We start from the raw sequence: 25826 nt of genomic DNA, 5'->3' as shown, positions 1-25826 counted from the left end.
GGCGGCAGTGGCGGCGGCGGCGGCGGGGACGCGGCGTGGCTGCCGCAGGGGAGCGGCGGCGGCGGCGGGCGCGAGGGGCGGGGCGCACTCCGCAACTTCTGCCGCTGCCTCCTGGGCGGGCTCGGCCGAAGCGCGCGGTTGGTGCGCGCTGCGGGCTGCGGGGCGGCCAGCCGAGCCGTGCCCGCGGACCCGCGAGCTGCGCGTCCCGGACGTCCGTCGGTGCCGGAGGCGCCTCCCGCAGGGAGTCTCGGCGCGGCCGCGCTTCCGCGTGGTCCGCAGCGGCTGGGGCCCTGGGACGTGCGGGGCCGCGAGGCCGAGCCGAGGCGCCCCCCAGCGGCCGGCGCGCGCTCCATGGCTGGGCCGGGCGGAGCGGAACCCGCGAGGTGAAGCCCCCCGGGCCGGCGGCCGGAGCGCGTGGCGGGGGCGCCGGCTCCATGGGCAGCAGCGCACAGCGGCACGATGATGGACGTTAACAGCAGCGGCCGCCCGGACCTCTATGGGCACCTCCGCTCTTTGCTCCTGCCGGAGGTGGGGCGCGGGCTGCCGGACCTGAGCCCCGACGGCGCCGGCCCGGTCTTGGGCTCCTGGGCGCCGCACCTGCTGCGCGGGGTCCCAGAGGTGACGGCCAGCCCGGTGCCCACCTGGGACGCGCCGCCGGACAATGCCTCTGGCTGCGGGGAGCAGATCAACTACGGCAGAGCCGAGAAAGTTGTGATCGGCTCCATCCTGACGCTTATCACGCTGCTGACGATCGCCGGCAACTGCCTGGTGGTGATCTCGGTGTGCTTCGTCAAGAAGCTCCGCCAGCCCTCCAACTACCTGATCGTGTCCCTGGCGCTGGCCGACCTCTCGGTGGCCGTGGCGGTCATGCCCTTCGTCAGCGTCACCGACCTCATCGGGGGCAAGTGGATCTTTGGCCACTTCTTCTGCAACGTCTTCATCGCCATGGACGTCATGTGCTGCACGGCCTCGATCATGACCCTATGCGTGATCAGCATCGACAGGTAAGGGCCGGGCCGCCCCGTCCCGGGGTCCGGCTGCGGATGTGCTGCAGCTCCACCGCGAGCGCTCGCCTTTCCGGGGAGGATAAGCCAGACTCCTCGGCGGGATGAAGGGCTGCGCCTAAAACATCAACCCCCACACATCAACCCTACACCAACCGAGCAACTACAGTTACAGTATAGCCTATATACACCTTTAAAAAAAGAGCCCGAAATGTTCTAGTTTACTGTAGTGAGGGCTTTAAGACCAAAGTTAAAGTATTTTAAGCATTAGCAGTTCCAGCACGGGGCCCCTTGGCTTGGTTTTTAGAAGGAACGGATTTGATCCTTTCTGAGCTCGACAAACCCTTGCTGTGAGTCTGAAGGTGTCATTTCTTACTTTAAGAAATCAGTCGTTGAAAAGCCTTCTTGCTTCCAGATTGTGGGAGCTGCCCCCAGGCAGGGGACTGAGGAGGGTTCCAGAATTGGGGGTTCTACATGTCTAAACGTTGCACCCCTATGATTGCTGATTCTGAATCTCATTCTCCTGGACGTCTGATTTTAGTGTTTGGAAACGCTGTCTGGGTCCTGCGGGCTTGCTGACTGGAGCCTTACTCCCTGTCTGAATGGTTGGTTCTAGCCTTTCATCATATCCCTTGAGAATCTTCTCTTGAGAACTCCCGAGTGGAGTAATTACAACAGAGGCTGACCATCTGTCAGAGATACTGGGGGAAAAATTCCGGTAAAATTCTTGGGTGTCAGATTGGGCTAGGAGATCCCTGAGGTTTCTTCAGACTCTAGGATTACAGGATGCTGCAATGGAGCTAGTCTTTGGTCCCTGAAACACTGTGCAACTGACAACTCGAAGGATGGTTCCAATGTTCTTTGGCCACCTGATAACTCTGTTTCTCTTGAAACTGAAATAGTAAACCTTAGTGTTCATCCACATAATTCTGCTGGTGTTTTAAAACCTGCACAGGACTGGTATTGCTCATTTTCTTTGTGGACCTACAGAACCTTTAAATGTGTAAACCCTTCAGCATAGAAGAAATGATTGATGCCTCCACACTTAAAATGACAGTGCCTCAAAGGATGGTTTAGCAGGAAACTGAGATTTTCTTCCTTTTCCTCCCTGTAAACACTGCTATTTGTGGTTTGTTGGTATTTAACATGTTGTCCTGTTTTAGTGCTTGACCAGAGTTTATAATTACTGAATAAAGAGAATGATAGGAAAGGGGATATTTTCAAGGAAAAAATATATTGCAGCTGCGTTTAAAGATCTAGGTTATTTTTAAAGAATTGACCCTGCCATTTTATATATCATGTTAGGTAGGAGCTTCTGAGAGCAAACAAGGAATTATTTTTAAGAGTAGTGCACGGATGGTATATATGAGAATATTAGCTCAGAACTTGACAGCTGAAGTTCTGAATTACTGTAGTTAAGAATGACAAAAACATATGCACTCACAGTCTGGCTGTGGCAACAGGAAATAAGAGAGTGCATTCAATATACATAGTAAGTATATAAATGAATTGTAAGCATAAAAATTGGACTGCTAAGCCAACCAAATCGGTGCTTCTTGCATGAATGGAGTCCTTTTAAATGGAACTTACACATATAAATTTATGCTGCAAGAAATGCATTTATAATTTTTTTCCTTTCGTAATTGATAAATGATAGGTAAACAGCACAGTATCCTAACTCATCTCCTAGCCCAGCCAGTGCTTCTGTCCTGCTTCTGTCCTGCTGGGCACATTCAGGTTTGGCTTGGGACCACCCTGAGATTCCTATACATGAGCTAAAGGCTTTCTTCACTAAGTGTGCACATGTGACTTACCAGCAAGCAGCAGGAATATCTTGATGACAGAGGTTAATCCTTCTTGGCAAGAGCTTCCAGTTTCTTCATCCAGTATATCCTTACCATTGTCACAAATTGTGGTAATATAGGGATATAGAGTCTGCCTCTTTATTTCCTATGAGAATTGCTCCATTGGTGAATTCTGCTTAAAAAATTATTTTGGAGGATGAACATAGGTTTTTTTTTTTTTTTTTTTAGATAAAATGAAGAATTGATAACACTGGAAGACATAAATTGCTTTTCTTCCAAGAACACACAAAAATAAACATGAGAAAAAGGAAAATGCATTTGATATCTAAGGTGAATTACTTCTGGAGACTGTTTTCTTCAGTTTTATTGTAGAATATGACCAATGATATACAAATGTGCTAAGAAAATATGAAAAATTTTCATCTTCATTTATTCATTCCCTCTTGAATACAAGGTTAGGTTATAGTGTACTTTGTGCAGCATAATCAAAGATGAATAATAGTATTCCTGCCTTTGAGCTCTTACTGTATTGTGAGAGTTTGGATATCTTTTGAGCATTTAACATGTCCAAAATGGAACCTTTGATTTTTCTTAACCACACCCCACCTTACAGGGATGCTTTTCTAGCCTTTTCAAATGCAATTCCATGCTGTTCTTCTGCAGAGTCTTCAACATTCCCTTCCCCATCCTTCTCAGATGATGATTCATGATCATTGAAGAAGTAGCAGTCATTGGATGGGAGCTTCATGATCTCTCCACTACCAAACAGTCTTTCTTACATCTGTTCCCTTTTTATTTCTGTCCAGTTAAAAGGCGAGAAGACATTGTACCCTGGCAAAGACCAAACCACCTGCGCTCTCCATCCCACCCCCTCTCATCTCAAGGATCTTGTTCCTTCCTTGATCCCTTTTCTCTTCTTTGTCTTCAGTGTTTCCTCTCAACTGGGTCAAGCTTGATCTTCTATTTTCCTTTGGCCTTACTTCTCTCTTCAGTTACTTCTCCAGTTCACAGTTAAGCTGCTCAAAGAACTGTGCCCACAAGCTGTCTTTATTTCCTTCCTCCTCAGGTAGATGAGTTTGGCACTCTCAGGTCTACTGAAGTATTTTAACGGGCCTTCCTGGTTTCATTTCTATCCATCCCTCATCCATTGCCCATGAAGTAGCTAGAATGATCTCTTCTAAAAAAATTTGTTTTAACTGAGATAACATTTACCTATAGTGAAATGCACAGATATTAAATGCATAGCTCGATGTGTTCTGACAAATGTCTATACCCATGTAACCAACACTCCAATTGGGATATAGCATATTTTTATAATTTTAGAAAGTTGCCTTGTGCCCCTTTCAGAATTATCTTTTAAAACTAGAAATCAGGGGCGCCTGGGTGGCTCAGTTGGTTAAGTGTCTGACTCTTGATTTTGGCTCAGGTCAAACCCCGGGTGGGGCACTGCACTCAGTGGGAGTCTGCTTGAGATTCTTTCCCTCTTCCCCTCTCCCCACTTGCTCTCTCTCTCTCTCAAATAAATAAATAAATCTTTGAAAAAAATAAAAATAGAAATCAAATTATATTTTACATGCAGTTTAAAACATGCAAAAGAGTGCTATACATTGTTTAGGTGAGTTTATATAAAGAGTAAAGGAAAAAAGTGCAGAGGAATGGTGAACACCTCACTCATGGGAGTGATTATCTCTGGGTGGGGGTGGGGGTGTAATGAGGGAGTAACACGCTTACCAACTATACTGGTAATGTTTTGTTTCTAATTTTGATAGGTGATACAGTCTTGTTATTCTTTATATAACCTTCTGTATGTCTGAAATATATTTTTAATGTCTTTTGGAAATACATATAGAAAATATACAATCCTAAATATAGAGCTTGATGAATTTCCATGAAGTGAACACTTTGATGTAGTCTACCACTAGATCAAGAAATTGAACATTACCAACCTCCCAGAGGCCCCCTTCTGCCCCTTTCCAGTTTCTGATACTCCAAGGATAACTGTTACCCTGACTTTTAGCATTGTGAATTAATTTCACTTGGTTAGAACCTCATATAAATGGAACAATATAGTATGTACTCTTAATTCTGACTTCTTTTGCTCAATATAATATCTGTGTGATTCATCCATAGTTTATAGTCTTTCGGTACTTTATTTTGTTTTATTTTATTTTATTTCATTTTTTTTGGTGAGTAATATTCCATTTAATTTGTTTATCAATTCACCTGTAGATGGACATTTGAATTGTTTCCAGTTTCTGGATCTTACTAATAGTGCTGCTATAAACATTTATTTGTATACAGGTCATTTTGTGGACTTGTTTCCATTTGTTTTGGGTAAATACAATACTGTATAGTTAAGGTTCCTTATTGTATTTTAATTCTATTTACCCCCTTACATCCTTTGTGTTATTGTTGTCATGCATTTTAATCTACATATTTAAAAGATCTGTTAGATATTATTTTTGTTATTTTAGACAGTCAGTATTCATTCTTATTTCCCCACACATTTACCTTTGCATTGTTCTTTACTTTTTTTCCTACATTAACATGCTTTCATCTGGGATTATTTTCTTCTGCCCAGTTAAACTTTCTTTTTTTTTAAATTTAATTTTATTATGTTATGTTAGTCACCATACAATACGTCATTAGTTTTTGATGTAGTGATCCACGATTCATTGTTTTCATATAATACCAGTTAAACTTTCATTAGCATTTTTAAAAGTGAGGGTTTGTTAGTAAAAATACTGTCAGTTTTTATTTATCTGAAGCTGTCTTAATTTTGCCATCATTTTTGAATGACATTTTCTCTGAGTATGTAATTCTGTATTTGAGGGGTTTTCAGCACTTTAAAACATTCTTCCATTGTCTTCAGGTTACCATCATTTCTGTTGAAAAATCAGCCGTTAACCAACATTATTATCATGCCTTTGAAGATAATGTCTTTTTTTCTTCTGCTTGCTTTTAGGATTTTCTCCTTGTCTTTAATTTTTATCAGTTTTTCTGTGATGTCCCCAGGTGTGGCATTATTGATTATTTTTTGCTGTTTGTTTGCGGTCAACCCTGCTGGGATTCTTAGTAATTTTTGTATTTGTGCATTAAAGTCTCTAATCAGTTTGCTGTTATCTCTTTAAATAATTTTACTGTCCCATTCTTTCTCTCTTCTGTGTCTCAAATTTACATAATTTAGAACTTTTACTCTATCACACATGTCTCTTACACTCTTTCTTTATTTTCCATTTTACTCTGTGCTTCAGTTTTAAAAAACTTTTTGACCTGCCTTCCAATTTATTAATCATCTCTTCTGCTTGTCTAATCTGTTGTTCAGCCTTATCTATTGAGTTATTAATTTCACACTCCTAGAAGTTCCATTTGATCCTTTTTTTCTGATTTGATCCTTTTTCTTGATTCTGATTCTCTGCCTTATGTAATTTCTCCTTCTTGTTATTATATTCTTGAGTATACCTAGTCTCTTTTTATACTAATTCCAATATCTGAATCACTTGCGGTTTCTTTGTTTGTGATCTTTTTTTTTTTTTGGTTCCCTTCTGGGTTTTGGGTCTATGTCCTGGCAAGCCTAGTATATTTGATTATATACTCAGTATTTTGTATGAAAAATTATAGATGTTGTAGATGATGTTTTCCTCAAGAGAAAATAGCTGCTAGGCAGGCATATTGGTGGACTTATTATTGTAATCCAGTTAGGGGTTGTGCTAACTATAGGTAATGTTTTAGGTGTTTTTTTTTTTTTTAAGATTGACAGAGAGAGAGACAGTGAGAGAGGAAACACAAGCAGGGGGAGTGGGAGAGGGAGAAGCAGGCCTCCTGTGGAGCAGGGAGCCCAATGCAGGGCTTGATCCCAGGACCCTGGGATCATGACCTGAGCTGAAGGCAGATGCTTAACCACTGAGCCACCCAGGCACCCCTAATGTTTTAGTTTTGCTAGAGCTCTGTCTGCTACTGGCTGATGCCTCTTTCTGGGGTGTAGCCTTCTTGGGATTTCGGCTAAGAGCATGGGGTGTTCTCAGTGTCTTCTCCCACTGGCTTGTTCAGAACTGTAATTGTTCTCTCCTCAGCACTGTGAGATGGTTAAAACTCCTACTGAAAACCTTTTGGGAGCTTTCTCCTTGGCTTCTCAGCCTCCTGCCCTGCACAACTTCAGAACTCAACCAACGTCTTGAGGGGGAACACCCGCCAAGTGTTGGGCTTAGTTTTCTGCTCCTTCCTTCTTATGGGGATCTTGGACTCTCGGGTCTTTAATTTTTGTCTATCTCCAAGAGACTACCAAAATTTCTTCTGGCATTGTTGCCTCTTCATAAGTAGCTCTGCCTGAGGCTCCTTGCCTGGATCCTCAGCCCCTTCCCCTCACCTAGTTTTGGCAAATGTCCCAGGGGAAAGAGTGGCGGCAGAATTTTGGCTCACCTCTCTGTGGTTCTCTCCTCTACAGGATTATTTTGTCCCTTCAACTCCTGGTTGTCTCAGAAACTCTGATGGCTACAAGCAGGGTTGTGTGTGTGTGTGTGTGTGTGTGTGTGTGTCTGTGCTTTATCCAGCTTTTTTAGTTGTTTCAGCAGCAGCATTGGTCTGAAGCATCATGCAACCTCATCATAGCTACAAGTGGATGTGCGCCTGAAATATTTTAAATATATACAAATACAGAAGTATAATTATGTAAATTGCTCTTCTCAAAACCTTTCATTGGCTTTTCATTTCACTTGGAATAAAATTGAAAGTGCTTAGCACATCTTTAAGGTCCTTGATTTGTCCCTGCCTTACTTCGCAGTAACATATTGTACCACATTCCCTCTTGCTTTCCAAAGTGTAGTCCCACTGACATTTGCAGTTTCTCCATAATGCCAGATTCTTTCCGAAATCAGGTCCATTCCATGCAAACCCACCAACTAACATATTTGCAAAACTATGATTTCATGTCTGGAGTTCTATTCCCTAATGTATCTATTCTCTAATATATATTTTTTTTATCCCAAGTTGGAAAGCCTGAACGTGTTTAATGCTCCAGAATGGCAACAATTAAAATATTTGTAAAATGCCAAGTATTGACAAGGATGTAGAGCAAAGGGTACTTTCATACATTACCAGTAGAATTGTGAATTGGTGAATCACGTTGAAAATAGTTTGGCATTATTGTGTACTGTTGAAGATACATACGGCCTATGATTTTGGTGTTTTACCATTAGGTATGTATCAGAGAGATTCTTGTCACCAAAAGTCTTGTATAAGAATGCTTATAGTATCCACAAACTTGGAATCCTAAAACTTGAAATAATACATATATAAAACAATAGTAGAATGGATAAACAAATAAATTGTGGTACATTTGCATAATAGAATACTATTCGATAGTGGTCATCCAACTTCAGCATGTATCAGGACTATCTGGAGGGCTTATTAAAACACAGATTGCTGGGTCCCACCCCAAGGGTTTCTGATTCAGTAAGTCTAGGGTAGAGCCAAATAATTTGCATTTCAGATTCCCAGATGATTCGGATGCTCCTGGTTTTGGGACCTTAGTTAGAGAACTACTGCTATATAGCAATGAAAATGAACAAACTGTGGTTAAAACGAATCTTGCAAAGTAATTTGAACAATTTTTTGTCATAAAAAATTTGAAGCATATTTAAAGGTCAAGAATACAGTATGAAGAACCTCATGTATCCATTGCCTAGCTTCAACAGTGATGAATTTATGGCCAATTTATTCAACATTGTGACTCCTTCATCTTCACAGTATTTTAAATCAAATTTCAGATGTCATGTCATTTCACCCATAAATACTTTGGGGTCACAAACGTAATGCTGAGCAGAAGAAGCAGAGTCCCAAAGAACACATACAATGTGATTCCATTAGTATAAAAATTTGAAACAAACAACCTTGTTCAGAGACCCAGGGAGGTGGAAATTTTAGGAAGAAAAGGAAAGAGATATAGATCATGAGACCAAGGAGAGTGATTACCTCTAGGCATGCTTCTGAAGTGCTGTCATGTTTTATTTCTTGACTGTAGTGATAATCACATGAGTGTTCGCTTTTTTTTTTTTTTTTAAAGATTTTATTTATTTATTCATGAGAGACAGAGAGAGAGAGAGAGAGAGGCAGAGGGAGAAGCAGGCTCCCAAGGAGCAGGGAGCCCGATGCGGGACTCGATCCCAGGACCCTGGGATCATGACCTGAGCCGAAGGCAAGACGCTTAACCATCTGAGCCACCCAGGCGCCCAGAGTGTTCGCTTTTTAAATTACCTCTAAAGCATCCATGTATATTCTAGGTGCTTTCCTGCTTCCGCATTTTGTTTTATAATCAAAAGGACGGAAGTCTTTATTTGATGACATCTTGTGAGGATTCACATCAGATGGATGGTCAGTCCTAGCAGGTGCACTTACTGTTTCAGTGCTATCAGCCACCGTTCATTTTTTAGCTTCATGCGTGAGGGCAAGGGTCATCTTGGGGTTGTTAACAGTTACAGGAACTCATCTGACTTATTTGCAAGAGCCGTGCTCCTTAGCTCTGACTGGTGTCTGGCTGAAGCCTTGCCTCCTCGCCAGGTACTATGACTCATTCGCTTCGATGATCTGAGTTGTACTCTTGGCTTTCATTCCGCTGTGATCAGCAGTGCAGGGAGCCTTCTGGCTTCTCTGGATTGCCTTTCTCTTTGAAGAAGTCATCCTTGCTCATCTCTAAATTAATTTTCAGCTTGTAGGTACACTTTAAGGGTTGATAGAATCCTCTTCTAGCTTTGCTATGGGAAGGTGAGAGGGAAGAGAATAAACGGATCTTCTTTTGTGAGTGACGCTTCCCACAAACTACTTTTGTTTCTTCTTATGAGTTAGCTGGCAGAAATGCTAGCAGCTAATAGGTGTTCAGTGCTTTACTGTTCACAGACCACTTTCCACATGCAGAAATCTCCTTTGATCTTCCAACAACATTGTGAAGTGGGCATTATTATCTGCACTCAGTGTGCGAGGAACTGGAGGGAGAAAGTGACTTGTCCAAAGACACAGTTTGCATGGGTGAAACCTGTGTTCAAAGCCTCTTCGAGTACCATGTATTAATGTGTATATATTTAAGGAAAATAGAAGTTTAGATACAGCCATGATGGAGTTAAATCCTGATCGAGGTCTCAGAAGAAATGTTGAATTAGACTGGTGATGGAAAGGCAGGAGAGTTTCCAGGCAAGGGGAACAGAGATGCCAAGAGGCTGGAGGCAGTGAATCATTCTGTGAGCAAATGTACAGAGAGGGAACCAGAAGGCATCCCAGGTGAGGGAATAGCACAGGAAAAGCCCAAGTCTGCCAGATCTTGCCCCTTGTGGCAGATGCTGCTGGTTGCCTTTCTTGACCCCCGTCACCCTATTCCTCCTTACTTACAGGAATTCCTGTTTTCACCTGGGAATATGGCTGCCCAGAATAAAGACTACATTTTCTTTCTTTCTTCTTCTTCTTTTTTTAAAATTTATTTTATTTTATTTATTTGAGAGAGAGAGTGAGCATGAGCAAGCGAGAGAGCATGAGCAGGGGGAGGGTGGAAGGAGTGGGACAAGCAGGTTCCCCATTGAGCAGGACGCCCCATTTGGGGCTTAATCCCAGGACCCTGGGGATCATGGCCTGAGCTGAAGGCAGATGCTTAACTGACTGAGCCACCCAAGTGCCCCAAAGATGAGATTTTTTACTCTCCCATACAGCTAGGTGTGGCCGTGTTACCAAATTTTGACCCAAGAGATGTTAGTAGAAGTATTGTGTTTCAGCTTCTTGGAAACTTCCTTCGAGACATTTTGGTATGTGTGTTCTTCCTCTTTTTTTTGTCCTTGGCTCCGTCTTGCCAACTGGCATTTCAGTATGGTGCCTAGAGTTCTGGCTGTCATCTTGGTCAAGAGAGGGCCACACTTGGGAGGGAGGAGTGGTGTGCAGGAAGGATAACCTGGATCCTGGAGGACTGTGGATTCCACAGGGTTCTTGGAACCCTGACTTCTTAGTAATGGGTGAATAGATACCATTTTGTTCTCTGTCACAACTGCTGAATATAAGTGCCAGTTTCTTACTCCACTCACTGCTCCTTCCCATGGATGTCCACATGTATATATCATAAAACGTTGTGGAGGGTGTCGCTGTGTCATTCTCTTTTGGAAATCCTTTAGGCATAAAAACTACCATTTTTGAGAGCCTTTGGTGCTACATAAATTCCTAGAGACTCGACACACAATATCTCATTTACTTTTCATAGCAAGGGTGTTTACTGAGTGTCTGTCATTGAGTGTCTCTGCTGGCCAAAGGTGAACAAGAGAAAGTATGAACATTTTTAATCCTGTTCTGTAGATGAGGAAGCTGAGGGAACATGCACGTTCTATGTGGCAGGAACAGCATTTGGATCAAAAGCCCATGTGTTCCTCTCTATCACTGTTAATGATAGCCTGCTGCATGAGTAGAACATTGTTAGAACAGCATTCAAGGCCCTTTATAATTTAACTCCAGCTTCTCTTATTGCCTCAGTTGGACTAACTCCATCATAGGACCCTCCCTTTCAATGTCGGAACAAAGCTAATGCTCTTACCCCCAAACTTGTTCCTCTTCTAACATTCCCATCCCAATCAATCTGCACCCGTTTACTTTGCTAGATATTTGGGTACAATCTTTGAAACTTCCCATTCAGCCCCCCGCTCTCACTAGCCAATCACCAAATCCTCTCCTTCTCCCCACAGCCATGTCCAGCAACTCACCTGGAGCCCCCATCATCTTTCATTTGGACCACTCAAAGTAGCCTCCCAGGAGGCTCCCTGTATCTACTGCCCCATGTTAATGCAGCATGTATAACCCTAGCTGAAGAATAAAATCACCTGGGAAATTTAAAAAAAAATAGCAATTCTTGGAGCCCAGCTCTAGAGAGATCCTGATTTAATTGGTCTGGGTGGGCTTGGGCATCAGTATGTTTGAAAATACCCCCCCCCCCAGGTGATTCTAATGTATATCACGATGGAGAATCCGAGTTAGGATGTTCTTTTAAAAAGGCAAATGCAATTTTATTCATAGTTCCTGAACTTATCTGCATATTAGAATCACCTAGGAATCTTCAAAAAATTCCAGAGCCCACACCCAGGCCATACACAAGCCCAACTAATGCACAGCCTCTGGGGATAGGACTCATGCACCCATATTTTGGAAGCTCCCGGGTTAGTCCAATGTGCAGATAGGTTCGGACACTACTGGATTATGCTGTTCTCCTGCTTCTTTAATGGGTTAATGAGTTCCCCTTTTCTTGGGATGAGATCCTAAATGTTCATTGTGACCTAAAAGATTATATAATCTGACCTCTGCCTACCTCACTAGATTGGGGGTTAGCAAACTTTTTTTCTGTAAAGGGCTAGATAAATATTTTAGTAAATATTTTAGGCTTGTGTGTCATGTGGTCTCTGTTTTAACTACTTTGCCACTGTAGTTTGAAAGCAGCCGTAGGCATTATGTAGATATATGGGAGTGGCTGTGTTCCAATAAAACTTTATTTATTGATAGTGCAATTTGAATTTCATGTCATTTTTATATCTCATTAAATATTCTTTTTTATTTGTTCAACTATTTTAAAATATAAAAACCATTCTTAGCTAGGGGTACTATACAAAAAGAGGCAGGCCAGATTTGACCCTGCAGGAGTTTGCCAACTTTTGCCCAAGATTCGATTCAATTCAATTCAATTCAATTCAATTCAATTCAATTCTCTGTTGGTCGGTCTGTCTATCTATCTATCTATCTATCTATCTATCTATCTATCTATCTATCTATCATCTATCTCCCCATCTCCCCCAAGCCCCCAATATTCTGACAACCTTGTTCTTTTTTTAGTTCCTTGACATTTTGATGTTCAGGGCCTTCACAAGTCTTTCTATTGCCCCCCCCCCCCTTTTCTACCTCTTTGGCTGGCTAATTTTTATCACTTTTCAGACAGGTCCCTGATTAGATGTTACTGTCTCATGCAAGCAATCCTAGAATCTCCAAACAATCTTAAACAGTCTTATAACTCCCTGCATTTTTTCTTAATAACACTCCCCTCGATGTGTAATTAATGGTTTGTGAAATTAACTGTAATAAATGCATGATTTGTGAGCTCAACCATCCATACGTTCTGCATAGCAGGACCTGTACATTCTGCATGGAATCATTCCATATATTCTGCATGGCAGGAGTCTGTCTTGTGGGAGACTGTATCCCCATCCCCAGCATAGTACTTGGCACATGGTAGGTGTTTAGTTAATCATTGTGGGTTGATTTGAGGAAGGAAGGTGGGTACCTCAGATTCCCAAAGGTCTGGCCTTGACTTCTTATTTTCCAGGTTTCTGGGAAACATTCTTCCTGGTGACAACATAGAAGTTTCCTTGGGAAACCAAATTAGGATTAGGGGATTGATGGAACAGAAGCAGCATGGAGGCGATGGGACAGCCCCAAGGGATTGTCCCATCAAGTTGTAGTAGGCTGCTGACTTTAACAAAGCCCCAGGGATACTGAACACTTAGCAGCTTAGAGCCAGGGGTTGGCTCTTTATTATCCTCATTGTTGTGCCATGGAGCAGGAGGAAAATGCAGGCGAAACTGAATGAAAATCCCAGAGCCTTTTTCTTTCAGTGAAGAAACATATTTTTGACCAAGCTCACACATCCCAGAAGGAGAGTCCCACGTGTCAGGCATGAAGGCGATGGCCAAGCAGGGAGAACAGTAACTGGCATTTGCAATGCCATTTGTTGAGTGCATACTTTGTGCCAGGCCCACTGCCAAGGGCTTTGTGTAATTCATCTCACTTCATCCCCATGACCACTCTGGGCACTCTCATCCTGGCCACCTGTGTGATGAGCAAAGGGAGGCTGTTAGAGCTTGAATAACTTGCCCAACGGCACACAGGAAGAAAGTAGTGGAATCACATTTGGCTGGGGAGATGTCTGACTTCAGGTCTTTTGAGACCCAGAGGGGTGTTGACTTTGTGAACATCATTTGTGAACTGCATCAAGCACTAGATGTTTTCTTCTGCCTTTCAGAGAGGACAAAGGTGATGTGAATATAATAGTAATTGTGTTAGCACAAGTCCATAGGCTCTTACCGAATATCCTAGGAGCCAGATGTGTTTTGGCACCCTCTCCTCCATTGTTGATCTAGGGCATCTCCACCCCCGTCCATCTGTTAGCTTTTGGGTTAGGGTTAGGGTGAGTCATTATGGAATCTTAAGATCCACTTTTTCACTGGTTTAAGAAAGACTCTTGAGCAGCAGACCCTAACAGGCCAGGTGTGTTTGTGTGTGTGTGTGTGTGTGTGTGTGTGTGAGAGAGAGAGAGAGAGAGAGAGAGAATGCATGAGCAAGTTAGAGGAGATGGTGGAGCTGAGATTTCTTTAATAACCAAACCCTTGTTACTTGTCTCCTAGATATTGAAGTACTGTGGCCATACAGATATGGATAAAGACACAGCCCCGTCTTAGTTGAGCATAAATTAAGATGATTTATTCACATATCAGAAAATTTGGACCTTTAAAAGGTTAGCTTATCCATATTGCTCTCTAGTCAAACCCTGTGTGCTGTGAGCTTTCTGGAGGAGATTATGAGTCATTTAGCTTCTAGTTGCAAACAGCTGGGTTGTCTGAGTGCTTCCATCAGTAAAAACTCAGGTACTCCGTGGTCTGTTTTTGGACAGCCTTTCTGTGCCTGAAGAATCCTTGCTAAGCACTGCCGCGCAGTGACGGCTCCAGGGTCAGACCTTCGTGCTCACTCTCCCAGTGTTGTAGTGAGGGCGCAGGATGCCGGCCTCTGCGGACTGAGCAACTATGGGCCTCGGGGGGAGGACTCGCAGTGCATCTGTGTGCGGAGCTTTAGTTTTGCTCATTTACCCACTTTGCCTTCTCACTTTCATCATGGGCTCTGTTCCGATTCAAATTCCTGAGCGTTTGATATTTCTGGGCATTCTGATAAAATTGTCTACTCTTTCAAAGAATGGCAGCTGGATGGCTTTCTTCCTCCCAAATGGTTCTTTCATCCGGAACATCTGTCAGAACCATCCACCTACAGGGGGCTATCAGTCTTAATGCTTCAACCTGAGAGACTTCAATGATGCGCTTCGGTCCAGCTATAATCAATCTGGTCCAGCTGCCTGAATATTTCAGAATTGTATTTTGGGGAATACATATTCTGTATGTTTGGTTGGAAAAAGTCTCTGATATTCTCAATAAAAGTCTTTGAAAATTCTTCCGTTTTGGCAAATAGATTGCCTTGTGGTTTCATACCTGATAGGTCTGGGGCTCCTGCAGGCCCCTGCCACTCTGGCTTCCTTCCCGGATCACAAACGTGAGAGGCCTTTATTAGCAACTTCTTAACGTATCAAAACTGTCTTTTCTTATTACGGGAGTCATAGAGGATTCATCTTTTCATTTCTTCAACCTTTACTGGTCACTCAATCTTCATTAGTTACTCCTCTGTATCCTAAACAAGGCAAAAATAAGGTCTTTGCTTTCTTGAATCTTATATTCTAGTAAGAATAAATGGGCTGAAAACAGATACACTTTTAAAAACCACTGATTAATTGGTAATATGTACCATTTGGAGAGTTAAAACAGAGCGATATATTAATTAGAGTGGGTAATCGTAGAAGACCTTTCTGAGGTGGTGATATATACACTGAGATATAAATCACATGGCAGAACTGGGAGACCAATCGGAAGGCTTCCACAGTCATCAAGGGAAGAGATAATTGGGAATAGTGAAGATGGAGAAAAGTGGAGGGATGCAAGATATGTCTTGGAGGTGCATCGGCAGGACTAACTGAGGGTTGGATGTGGGGAGTGAGGGACAGAGAAGAATTAAGGATGACGTGCTTTTGGCCTAAAACCCAGCACCCGGCAGAGGGTGATGCTGTTTACTGAACGGGAAAGTAGTAGGACTGGTGGTAAAAATCACGAATTCTCTTTTGAATGGTAAGTTTGGTGTCCATGGACATTTGGATGTAAGTGTCTAGAGATATACATTTGGATGTCATTGTAAATGATATTTAAAGCCACAGGGTGGGAGAGGATAGATAGGAAAAGGGGCCTGGATACCAAGCCTTTGGGAGATAAAATATTTAGCGGTCAAGTGGAGAGGACGAACTAGCAAAGTTTAAAAAGGGATGGTCAGTGAAACATGAGGAACACCTGGAGAATGTGCTATCTAGGAAATCAAGGGAAATGTATTTTGACAAAGACAGAATATCAACTCTGTCAAACGGTGTTGTAGAAGGCTAGAAAAGTAACCAGTCAATTTGGTGACCTTGAGGTCTAGTCATCTTGAGAAGAGCAGCTTCAATAGAGCTGTGGAACGGAAGCCCAGATGAAGTGAGGTGAAGAGAGGACAAGAGGAAAGAAGTGGAGACGGTGACTAAAAATGGCTCTTTTGAGAAGTTTTGCTGATAGCTACTTAGCTGGGAGTCAGGAAACTGAGCTTCCAGCCTCGTATCTGAAGTACCATTGGGGCATGGTACCCCAATGATAGTTACTTAAGTACATGTCGTAAATTCCATTACAATGGGCAAGAAATTTGACCTCATTTTTCACTTCTACTTCCTCGCACTTACAGAGTTCCTGGCACACAGTAGGGGCTTTATCATATTAACTGAATGAATGGATGGATGAATTAATGAATATCATACCAGGGCAGAAATACTTTAGGCTCTGAGACCATGTCTGATTCATCCTCTGCAGGCTCACGTACACCAGGCGGGATGCAAAAATATCCCTGAATGAATAAATGTATCTGGTAAGCTTGGGAGTCAAATAGGGCAGTCTGGGTTAGGAAAGGGCAGAGGTGGGATAGGATACAAATTCTGTCTCTGTGACTCCTGTTGTGACCTTACATAAGTCACTATGCCTTATCGCTAAATTTCATTGCTCAAAATGATAGAAATATCTCCACAGAGTTAATATGAGGAATAAATGAGATTATATCCAAGAGGAATTTAAATTTTTATTTATTTATTTATTTATTTATTTATTTATTTATTTATTTATTTATTTATTTATTTGACAGAGAGATAGAGAGCACAAGTAGGCAGAGGGAAAGGGAGAAGCAGGCTCTCTGCTGAGCAGGGAGCCTGATGCGGGGCTCGATCCCAGGACCCTGGGATCATGACCTGAGCCGAAGGCAGCTGCTTAACCAACTGAGCCACCCAGGCGCCCCATCCAAGAGGAATTTAGCCAAGGGCTTGCCTCTTGTAAAATACCCGTGGATTGAGAGCACTGTTATTATTACTGTTCTTAATATTGTTCAACTCTGAGCTGCTCTGGGGCCTCGAGTTCTGCCAGCCAGTTAGGGCAGCATTCTGGAATTAGAGCTGTTTGAAGGGGAGGGCTCACTGGTGCCCTTCTTGACTCTCCTTTCTTCTTTCATCCTGAAGAGAAGAAGTAAATCAAGTTTGCCTGCAGGGAAAGCCTGTACGGGGTCTTGATGAGGCTCCAGGTAATGCCAGCCTGCCCCCAAACCACCCTACCTGTCCACTGATGCCAGAAATAGGGGCCAAAGTGTATTCCATGATTAAGTACAGACGCTGCTTGAGGCAAGTCAGGGACTTGAGTACCTTCATGTTGGAGTGTGCTCAGTGGGTCAGTCAGGAAGGGTGACTAACTGGTACCTTATATAATGTTCTAGATAATGGGGAGAGGAGGGCTTGTGGGGCATTGCCCTTGTCAGATGACATCCTAGCTGTCTCCTGCTTGTGCCCTTTCTCTGTGGACTTCCTGTGTTCACAGAAAGCATAGGGCCTGTTTCCATTTTTCCCGAATATACCATATCCTTCCTCCCTTGCTCCCGTGTTCTAGTACCTGTTGTTTCCTCTGCCTGGAATGCCCTTCCCTTTCCTGCCTATTTCCTAAACATTCTTCAAGATTTAGCTAACATATCATGGTCTCCAGGAAGCTGTCCCTGACCCCTTTGTCTGGGTTGGGTTCTCCTCCCAGGCTCTCCCTTAGCACCCTGAGATTCCTTCTCTATCATCATCATGCTGAAATGTACTTGTTTCTATTTCTTCCCCCACCACACACAGCAAATGCTGAGAGTCCTTGGGGACAGGGACATCTTATTCATCTCTGTTTGCTCCCAGCTTCTCTTGGCATGTGGAAGGTGCCCAATAAATATTTGATGGATAAGTAAATGAATAAGTGAATGAATGAAGCAAGCAAGCAAAACTTGACTATTTAATTGGGTCTTGGGTTTGGAACAAGTAGGCAGGGAAAATGAGGGACATAGAAGCCACACCATTTATGATCCAGTTCTGCTTTGATGGGCCTTATTTCCTTTCTCCCTGAGTGGGGACATCATTACAGCTGCCAGGGGCATTTTTTCTAACTCTGAAGGCACAGTTCTGCTTCCCACAGTTTATAGAGTCACTGTGGATTTCATTGTCAAGATGTTCTGTCGTTAAGGTCTCTTTGTAAGGGTAGTCAGTATAACAGGGTTTTTACCTGTTACAGTGCATTACGTGAACATCCCCAGCAGCCTTGTCGAGTTAGCTTCTGAGCCCCAGAGGCAAGACGAGATGTTGGAAATCATATAATGGGATCCAGTACAGCCACGGATATTTCAAATATCCCTGCACAAAATGGAAAATCACATGATGAAATGTAACCTTGCCTCCAGAACCTCTCATTGCTCCATCGTGGGTTAGTCAGAGGCATGTTTACACCTACACATTGGTTCCTGTCTTGATTCTTCTTCCAAGGAATAGCTCCTATTCTGCTAAATTCCTAGGAGACTGTTAGATTCCCCTCAAATGTCACTTGTATGTAGCCTTGTGATAGAGTATAAAAATGGCCCCAAATTCTTCCCATTCCTATATGCACATGCCTTTCACATGTGACTTCACAGCCCTTCCCATGTTGACTCTAGGCTTGGCCTCCTACCTTGCTTTGGCTAATGGGACTTTAGCAAACGTGATGCAGGCAGAGACTTGAGAAGAGCCTATGCATTGACATTTGCCTGCCTTTGCTGCTTTGGGGGGACCCTGGGACTACTTCCATGTGAAGAAGCCTAGGCTGGGTGATGAGAGACTCATGGCTTAGTCCTCCCAGTCCCCTACTCAGGAACCAGCAGATCTATCATCTGACCACAGACATAAGAAAACCCACCTGAGAAGAACTGAACCAACCTAGACCAGGACAGTACAGCTGACCCACAGAATAGCAAGCTGAATATATGGCTGGTGTTTAAATCTCAAGGTTTTAGAGGAATTTGTTACACAGCAGAGGCTAGCTGATAGCAAGCTGTTAGTGATTTGATCCTCTTCCCTGAAAATATGTTCCCATATTGATTCGTTCATGTTATAGCACAATGCCCATCATGTTCTCTGGATGGTTGTTTATGAGTCTACCTCCCCAGTAGACCTTGGATCCTCCAAGAGCAGAAGCAATGTCTGGTGGACTGGTAAGATTTGCCGACTTAAGACCTATCCCAGTGCCAGGGACCAAGAATGCACTTTGGAAATGTGGGCAGGCCAGATGAATGTGTGCAGCTCAATTGCAGTGTCTTTGAATCTTGGCTTCTGTGTCACCAGCAGCCTTTTTACGTATTTCTTCCCCACTCCCCAGCTAGTTATCCAACACCTAATGTTCACTCTACTCTTGACATTTTGTATTTCCATATTCTCTTTTATAGTTATGGTGGTCTCTTACCCATCCTTATAATTTCTTAGTGTATCTTTAGGTAATAGCAAAGTCCACCCAAGTTTTTAAAAAATAGGATTAGGTAGTCACAGAAGACACTGGCCAAAATAAAGCTTTTTGATAAGAATCCAAGTTTCCTTTTTCTAAATTATATTTTTCAAACGGCATTATGTGATGATTGATTTTTATTTATTTACATTTGATTTGATTTTCAGTGTGTAGGATTCATATTTTCAAAATGAACAGTTTTCCACAGAAAGCTATTAATTTCATCTTGTCTGAGGTGACGACTCTTCAAACAAATTCATTTCATGTGTAGCTTCAATAAAAATCCCTGATCAATTGTTGGCATTTTGGGAACCCTAGAAAGTTGTGTGAAGGAGCCCTTCAGAGTTGGAATAAAGGAAGAGAAAGGTAACTTAGGTAAAAATCATTAACAACGCCTAAGAAATTTTTGTTAAATAAATGCCCAGTGAAGGATTAAATGTTACCCGGTATCTGTAGGACTCTGTGCTACATGCTGACCATTTCATTGACTCTTTCCAACAGCCCTGTGTGGTAGGTTCTATTATCCCCATTTTACAAATGTGGAAAGGCTTAGAGAATTTAATCAGGTTACTCAGGGTCAGAATCTGGAATCAAACTTGGGTATATCTGATTCCAGGGCTGGTGTCTTAACTCTTATGCTTCTCAGAGAAGGGAATGGAGAGTACGGTCTATTCCTGGTAGATCATGGGTCTTCTTTTAAAGATGAAAATCAACTAATATATCTAGACCTTGGAGGTTCACCTAGGGGGCATGATATCAGCACCTTGAAATATTCTGTACAGTGATAGGATAGGTGTTGACCTTGGTGTGTATGCTGGTCTCTACTTATCCCTGATTGTCCCAAAGTTCGCAGTTTGGCATGCCAGAGGTCAAGTGAGGTCAAGTTATCCCCCACAAATTACCAGACAAACAGAATCAGAGAATGTGAAAACTGGAGGGGACCTCTGCTAGTTGACATCTTCAGGTCTACTCTCTACTCTTCACCACTCTGTTCTCTTCCCTGGGAAACTGATACGCTCTCTGGCTTCTGGTTGGGTTCAGCCAATGGCAAGGTCAGGAAAGGATATCAAAGGAAGATCCTACTCTTCCTTAGGGTCACCTTGCATGGACTGTGCCCCTTGACTGGAAGTCACTATTCCTCTCCAGGTGGCCCTTGCTGCCTGACTCCTTCCCACTGGGTCCTCCAACTGCCTTCTGCCCGCCTCCCTTTGCATGTGGAGTGGTGATTGTTCTGTTGCCCCACTGTCCTTTGTCGTTCCCTTACCTCCCGCTCATACCTCTGTAAATAGTTTCCTTGACTGTCCTAATTCGAGGGTGCAATTTATTTCTTGCTGAGATTTGGATTGATAGAAACTTCTGGAGCTTATATAGTCTAACCTTCACAGTTTATAAAGAGAAAACCAAAGCACAGAGAAAGTAAGTTCCTGCTTGAAGCCACTGACTGCTAAGTGGCAGGACCAAAACTTGGAAGGCACACTGGACCTACTTCTGATCCAGTGATTCTCACATATACCGCAGTGAGGACAGACCAGTGAATGGTACTCTAGTAGTTGAGACAGTTGTTTATTTTATTTCCTTTCCTTGTAGGACAGCTTAACTGAGTCACATCTTCCTGTAATGACTTTGGCCCAGGTTATTGCTCAACTGCTCTTGGGCAACTTGTCAGCTCTGACTTTTGTCTTATCTTGGGTGCTCCAGAATAAAAAAATGCCGTGAATGGGCTTCTGTGTTATTTAAAAGCAGTGTAGGCAGATGGTTTGTGTGTGAGTATAATTAGCAATTTTTGGGGTAAATGGTTTTTGTTCTTTGGGAAATACAGAGATTTCATGAGCCCACAAACCACAATGGCAGCAAATCAGGTTCTTACCATCAAGGGAAGGATATTGACACACTGTTTATCGATATCATTATTGAATGGTATTCAAGTTGCAATTACTGAAACTTGGCTTTTGCCAATGTGCTGGCTCAAGATAAACAGTCAATATTTGTTGAATGATTTAATGAATGAATATTCATAATGTCGATGAGTGGGAAATGGTAAAGTTAGCAAAGCACCTAAACTGTCTAGAGCACCGCTTATTCATTCTTTGACCTCTGAGGCATTCTCTGTTGGCTGTTGAAGCCTGATACTAATTAGAATTCAGATGCCCTGACTTCTTTTTATTTTTTCTGTTCATTTTCCATACCTATGGTATTGTAGAAAACACGCTGCATTTGGAATCCAAAGGCCTCGCTTTTGGGTCTCATTCTGTGACTTCCTTACTAGGTATAAGACATCATTTCACTCTCCTTGAGCCTCAGTTTCCCATATTGTAAAGTTGGGTTGATTATACCTTTCTCATAGGATGTTTTGGTGGTAAAAGTAAGAACGTATGTACAAGCATGCTTTTTTGTAAGTGGAGAGTATTGCTTTCTCTGTAGTATTAGGGTGTTATAACTATCTGTGAAATGACAGACTTGGTGGGACTGTGGGTCCTATGTTGGCATTCTGATCCGTGTGCTTTACTATTTCAGATGGGATCTTCTCCCAGCATCTGTGAAGCTCACTTGTGATTCTGATGATTCTAGAGATGACTCAAGAAATGATCAGAAACTCCATTTCCTATAGTGGATTTCCCATGTTGTGGGCTGGGGCATTCTGACAGCATCCAGGTCCTTGCTCCAAGCAGTAATGGTCTGGATTTGTGTTAAGCTCTTCTTCCCATTGAAACTTTCCCCCTCAACACCTCTTTCAATATGTTGGGGTTCTTCCTCTCCTTTGCCGCCCTCCCATAACAAAAACAATAACTAAAAGCCACCACCACTCTCAGAGCTGCCTGAGAACTACTTGAAAGATCTTTATTATTTTATTATGCAAACCAAGTTATTTCCCATCAGCCTCTTTCTCTCTCTTCAGATTAGTCTAGAGGCTGGCTTCCCTTTCACAACTCAGGGCTGCATCATCCTAAGGAAAAAAAATGACCTTTTCCCCCCCTGACGTGAATTCTGCACTTTCTCAGGATGCAGAAGCAGCTGGAGCTAAGTATTTCTTCCTTTTAAAAAATAGCAGATTTTCCTTCCCTGTAAATGTAGATGTGATTATGATTAATAAAATGCAAATTTACTTAAGAGCATTTAAGCTAACATAGCGTTTTGTCATTCTGTACTTTTTTAGTCAACTGATACTAAAAGTGCAATTACTACTAAGTGTGGGTTGAAAAATGTTTTGACATTCAAAAGGGGTCCTCATTTTTGAAGAAGGATGGGAATCCCTGGGATATACCCTTCAGCCTATGAGGTACTGCCTGAACTCTATCCTACCCCAGAACTAGGGGGAAGCTAGCTGATACCGGTTGAAAGGAGGTTCTTGGCCCAGGGTAGGGGATGGTATTTAGGGTAGAGGCAGTATTAGTGAAAAGGGAGTAGGAGAGATTTTCTGGGAAGGGCTGCAAATGAACACTTAGATTTCCACAGTGCTTTTTATTTCATCCTTTTTTTTTTTTTTAAAGATTTTATTTATTTATTTGAGAGAGAGAGAATGAGAGAGAGCACATGAGAGTGGGGAGGGTCAGAGGGAGAAGCAGACTCCCCGCCGAGGAGGGAGCCTGATGCGGGACTCAATCCAGGGACTCCAGGATCATGACCTGAGCCGAAGGCAGTCGCTTAACCAACTGAGCCACCCAGGCGCCTCATCCTTTTTTTTTTTTTTTTTTTGGTGTTGTTTAACAGCTTTAGTGAAATATGATTTACATACCCTAAAACTCACCACTGTAAGTACACAGATCAGAGATTTTGAGTCAATGTATAGAGTTGCGTATTTATCAGCACAATCCAGTTCTGGAATATTTCCGATTGCCACCCCCGCTCCAAATATATATATGTATATCTTGCAGAACAGCATTCAGCATTCTGTTGTATGGATATACCACATTTTGTTTATCTACTCATCAGTTGAAGGACATCTAGGATGTTCTACATTTTGGCTATCATAAATAGTTCTCTTATGAACATTTGTAGACAAGTCTTTGTGTGGACATTATTTTTGTTTCTCTTGGGTAAATAACTACGAGTGGAACTGCTAGTAACTTTAAAAAAAAAAGATTATTTATTTGAGAGAGAGAGAGAGAGAGCACGAGAGGGAGGGGCAGAGGAAGAGAGAATCTCAAGCAGACTCTGCACTGAGCGCGGAGCCCCGCACAGAGCTTGATCTCATGATCTTGAAATCAAGACCTGAGCCAAAACCAAGAGTTAGATGCTTAACCGACTGCGCCACCCAGGTGCCCCTGTTTAACTTTCTAAGAAACTATCCAACTATTTTCCAAAGCAGTTGTACGTTCCCAAAAGCAATGTAGAGAAGTCCAGTTTCTTCACGTGCACCCCAGTATTTCTGATTATAGCCACTCTAGTGGGTGTGTAGTGGAATTTTGTTGTCATTAAATTTGTGTTTTCCTACTGATTAATGGTGTTGAGCGTCTTATTAGCCAATTTAGTATTTCATTTGGTGAGATATCTATTCAAAACTCCCCCTCCCCACTTTTTAATTGGGTTGCTTATGCTTTTATTATTAATTGTAGGAATTCTTTGTGTATTCTGAATACAAGTTCTTTATCAGATGGAAGATTTGCAGATATTTTCTCCCACCCATAATCTTTATTTAGTGGTATGTGAATTATGTTATTCATTTATTGTTGGCAAATAGTTATTAGTACTTACTGTGGAATAGATGCTGTTGAACACATTGGGAATTAGAGAGCAAACAAACCAGACCAGTCCTCACTCTCAAAGAACCTTGGATCTCGTGGAGGGAGTTAACATATAAATTAAAACAAAACAAAACAAAACAAAAACATAATCGAAAGTAATTTGTGCTGTGCAACAAATTAAAACATGGTAACATTAGGCAGAGAAGTGCTGTTGTAGATGGAGTGGTGCAGGACATTCTCTCTGGTATGACATTTGAACAAAGACCTGAATTAAGTTAGGAGGCCAATTGTGTGACTGTCTATGCAAACAGGCTCACCCATAAACTTTATTTTTTTATTTTTATTTTTTTGTAGTTTCAAATTTTTATTTAAATTTCAGTTAGTTAACATATAGTGTAATATTAGTTTCAGAAATAGAATTTAGTGGTTCATCATTTACATACAACGCCCAGTGCTCATCACAACAAGTGCCTTCCTTAATCTCCATCACCCATTTAACCCATCCCCCTGCCACCTCCCCTCCAGCAACCCTCAGTTTGTTTTCTTTAGTTAAGGGTCTGTTTTATGGTTTGCCTCTCTCTCTTTTTCCCCTTTCATCTGTTTCATTTCTTAAATTCCACGTATGAGTGAAATCATATGGTAAATTTCTTTCTCTGACTTATTTTGCTTAGCATTATACTCTCTAGCTCCATCCATGTTGTGGCAAATGGCAAAATTTCATTCTTTTTTATGGTTGAGTAATATTGTGTTGTATACATATACACTACATCTCCTTTATCCATTCATCAGTCACTAGGCATTTGGGCTCTTTCCATAATTTGGCTATTGTTGGTAATGCTGCTATAATGCTGCTATAAACATGTCTGTGCCCCTTTGAATCACTATTTTTGTCTCCTTTTGCTGAATTAGAGGGTAGCTCTATTTTTAACTTTTTGAGGAACCTCAATACTGTCTTGCACAGTGGCTGCACCAGTTTGCATTCCCACCAACAGTGTGAAAGGGTTCAAAGCCTGGTGCAAAGCCCTTTCTCCACATCCTCGCCAACATCTGTTGTTTCCTGTGATGTTAATTTTAACCATGCTGATAGGTGTGAGGTGATACCTCATTGTAGTTTTGATCTGTATTTCCCTGATGATGAGTGATGTTGAGCATCATTTCATGTGCCTGTTAGCCATCTGTATGTCTTCTTTGGAAAAATGTCTATTCATGTCTTCTGCCCATTTCTTAACTGGATTATTTGTTTTTTTGGTGTTGAGTTTGGTAAGTTCTTTATAGATTTTGGATACTAACCTTTCATCAGATATGCCATTTGCAAATATCTTCTCTCATTCCCTAGGTTGCCTTTTAGTTTTGTTGATTGTTTCCTTTGCTGTGCAGAAGATTTTTATCCTGATGAAGTCCCAACAGTTCGTTTTTACTTTTGTTTCCCTTGCCTCCTGAGACGTGTCTAGCAAGAAGTTGCTACAGCTGATGTCAAAGAGGTTACTGCCTGTGTTCTCTTCTAGGATTTTGATGGTTTCCTGTCTTACATGTAGGTCTTTCATCCATTTTGAATTTATTTTTGTGTGTGGTGTAAGAAAGTGGTCCAGTTTCATTCTTCCGCATGTGGCTGTCCAGTTTTCCCAACAC

General features: G+C 42.3%; 1 protein-coding gene across 1 annotated transcript in view; it reads left to right on the top strand.

Annotated features, from left to right (window-relative positions):
* Positions 1-459: 459 nt before the first annotated feature.
* HTR7 (5-hydroxytryptamine receptor 7) overlaps positions 460-25826 on the top strand; it is a 77588-nt gene continuing 52221 nt past the window's right edge. The window contains exon 1 of the mRNA XM_021699819.2: positions 460-1004. Within this exon, the coding sequence (XP_021555494.1) occupies positions 460-1004 (545 nt within the window). The remainder of the gene's footprint in view (positions 1005-25826) is intronic.

This window comes from Neomonachus schauinslandi, chromosome 6 (genome assembly GCF_002201575.2).
Source record: "Neomonachus schauinslandi chromosome 6, ASM220157v2, whole genome shotgun sequence".
NCBI classification, from domain to species: domain Eukaryota; kingdom Metazoa; phylum Chordata; class Mammalia; order Carnivora; family Phocidae; genus Neomonachus; species Neomonachus schauinslandi.
The sequence above is the reverse complement of the archived record's forward strand: the minus strand, read 5'-3'. Positions and strand labels throughout refer to the sequence as shown.